This window comes from Alosa alosa, chromosome 13 (genome assembly GCF_017589495.1).
Source record: "Alosa alosa isolate M-15738 ecotype Scorff River chromosome 13, AALO_Geno_1.1, whole genome shotgun sequence".
NCBI lineage: Eukaryota > Metazoa > Chordata > Actinopteri > Clupeiformes > Clupeidae > Alosa > Alosa alosa.
In genome coordinates, this window is record NC_063201.1 from 11,898,436 (window position 1) to 11,900,935 (window position 2,500).

The 2,500-nt window shown below is 43.2% G+C and overlaps 1 protein-coding gene across 4 annotated transcripts in view; it reads left to right on the forward strand.

The window, feature by feature from the left end:
- LOC125305432 (neuroendocrine convertase 1-like) overlaps positions 1-2,500 on the forward strand; it is a 177,374-nt gene that overhangs the window by 104,934 nt on the left and 69,940 nt on the right. For all 4 annotated transcript variants that reach the window (XM_048260130.1, XM_048260132.1, XM_048260131.1 and 1 more), the window contains 2 exons: positions 765-802; positions 2,133-2,212. In XM_048260130.1, the coding sequence (XP_048116087.1) occupies positions 765-802; positions 2,133-2,212 (118 nt within the window). The remainder of the gene's footprint in view (positions 1-764; positions 803-2,132; positions 2,213-2,500) is intronic.

Consider the following 2,500-nt stretch of genomic DNA (forward strand, 5'->3'; position numbering starts at 1 on the left):
AAAGAGAGAGAGAGGGATAGAGAGAGAGAGAGAGAGAGAGAGGGATAGAGAGAGAGAGAGAGAGAGAGAAAGGAGCTTTAGGCTTGGCCACTTCCAGGATTTCAAAACGTATAGCCCATTACTTATCTTGTGGTATAGCTTATTTTATATGCTACTCATATTACTGTGGGTCTTTAATTCGTGGTCAGTGCACACATTAGGGCATAAAAGGGTGTCAGTGTATGTACATTGTTTTGCTCATGAATAACATCTGCACCATGTTCATTTATTAAATGTATAGCTGTTTTAGCTATAAACCTACCTAGTGAAGGTAAAGAATTCAGGAATCAGAAGTGATAAGATGTATGTGCTTCTGTCGGGGGTAAAGAGAATTGCAAGAGCTGATGTAAGTGGGTTACTGTCTTAATTATTCAGTTGTCTTCATTCTTCAAAGTTTGCTGATAGAAAAACAAACATCAGTAGAAATACAGAGAGAACATGCGAGATCAGGAAGTAGAGAGGGAAGGGGGGTCAGCTGATATATAATAGTGTGCAGATTTAGTTATGGTGCAATTGATGGGATTCCCATAACTAGGACCAATAGAAATATAAAGATGTGTTGCATATTCTGTCAGACACGTTATTTTAATCACACGCGATACATTATGCAGAAATCTCATTGATATGATAAAGCATGGGACGTCAGGAGATTAAAAGGAGCCAACCTTGAAAAGATCATTTTACGCTGTATCAATCTTCTGTATCTTCTCTTCTGTTTGTCTCAGGTTTAGATCACTCCAACACAGACCTGCGGAAGAACTTTGTAAGTCCCTGTTACTTATTATTATTAATCAAGCAGACATGTATGTGTGCAATTGTGTGGATATGTCATATTTATGGGTGTTTGTCACAGAGCCAAGTTTGCAGATAGAGGGTGTGTAAAATGCAGATGGGCCTCAGAACAAGCATCAATAACAGAGAGACAGGTCTCATCTTAGAGAGAGACAGGCAAGAGCAACACCCAAACACTCAGCTACCACTTACCAGCCTCCCCTCTCCAATCATATATCACTGAGCTAATAATAAGCATGCCTGTCAGGGAGATTGAGCAATATGCGCACACACACACACACACACACACACACACACACACACACGCACACGCACGTACGCGCGCGCGTACGCACAGATGTGCACAAACACATACATACATTCAGACACACACACACACACACACACACACACACACACACACACACACACACACACACACACACACACACACACACAGACAGACAGACACACAGACATACACAGACATGCATTCATACACATGGACACACATAGATACACATATACCCATGGACACACACACACACACACACACACAGACATGCATTCATACACATGCACACACATAGATGCACATATACCCATGGACACACACACACACACACACACACACACACACACACACACACAGAGAGAGAGAGAGGCGCAAGTGATTGAGGCGTTTTGTACACACAAACACAACTGCGTTCAATCTCGGGGCACTGCATCAAACTGCTAGACATGCGGCAGACGCTTTCTCATATCTGCCATTTATAATCCAGACCGCCGTCTCGCCTATCAAAGAGCCTGTCTGAGACACTTTCAATTTCTCACACACACACACACAGGCACACACACACACAAGGCGATGCAAAAGGGTTCAATTGATTGCGCAAGTAAACAGTGTCTCCTTGCGGGTAAAAACCAGAGGGGATTGTCAGTCGTTCTATCAAGTGGATGGATGCTACTCTGTTCTTGTTTGAACATGAAAGCTTGTCAGTGAGAAATCAAGAATATCCTTTTTTACCCTGATGTCTGTAGAAACACGTCACTTTCTGAAATCGTTTTTGCAGTCTCATGTAATTTTTCGTGTTTATTTTGCAAGCCTCCCCCTTGCCCCTACAACAGTGTCATTTTATTTCACAACTAAACTACTTAGTATTTCTCCTCTGGTTTTGAAGCAAAAACACCCCCTGAGAATTGTCATTAGAATGTAATCTATTTTTAGTTTGTTTTTGTTTTTATGTGATGCAATAGCATGATTTGGTGGCTATGATGTGAATAATTGTGAGGTGGTTATCATGCCTTTCCCAAATCCTCAGGAACCCTTTGCCAGCTTTGACCTCCGAGGAGCGCATGGGCTATCCCACGATCCCATGCCCCTGCGAGACGCAGAGAGCGGGTAACGACTGCAGTTAGTGTGTCTATGGTGAAGGGTTTCTATGGTGCCTTTTTTGTCTCATCTGCGCGAGGAGGGTGTGGCAGCAGTATGCAGAAACCAGCCCGTTTTTTTGGCTTTGACTTTTTTTTGGCTTTGACTCTTTGCACTTTGAATGTTCCATGTGTATGAATTGCACTACATAAATAAATCAACTTGCATCTCCTCCTGTGCACTGATGGGTTGCTGTGGCTCGTAGCGGTCAGTCCCTGGAGCTTCCGCATGCACTGCCCCACACACTGCTGCTTCCTT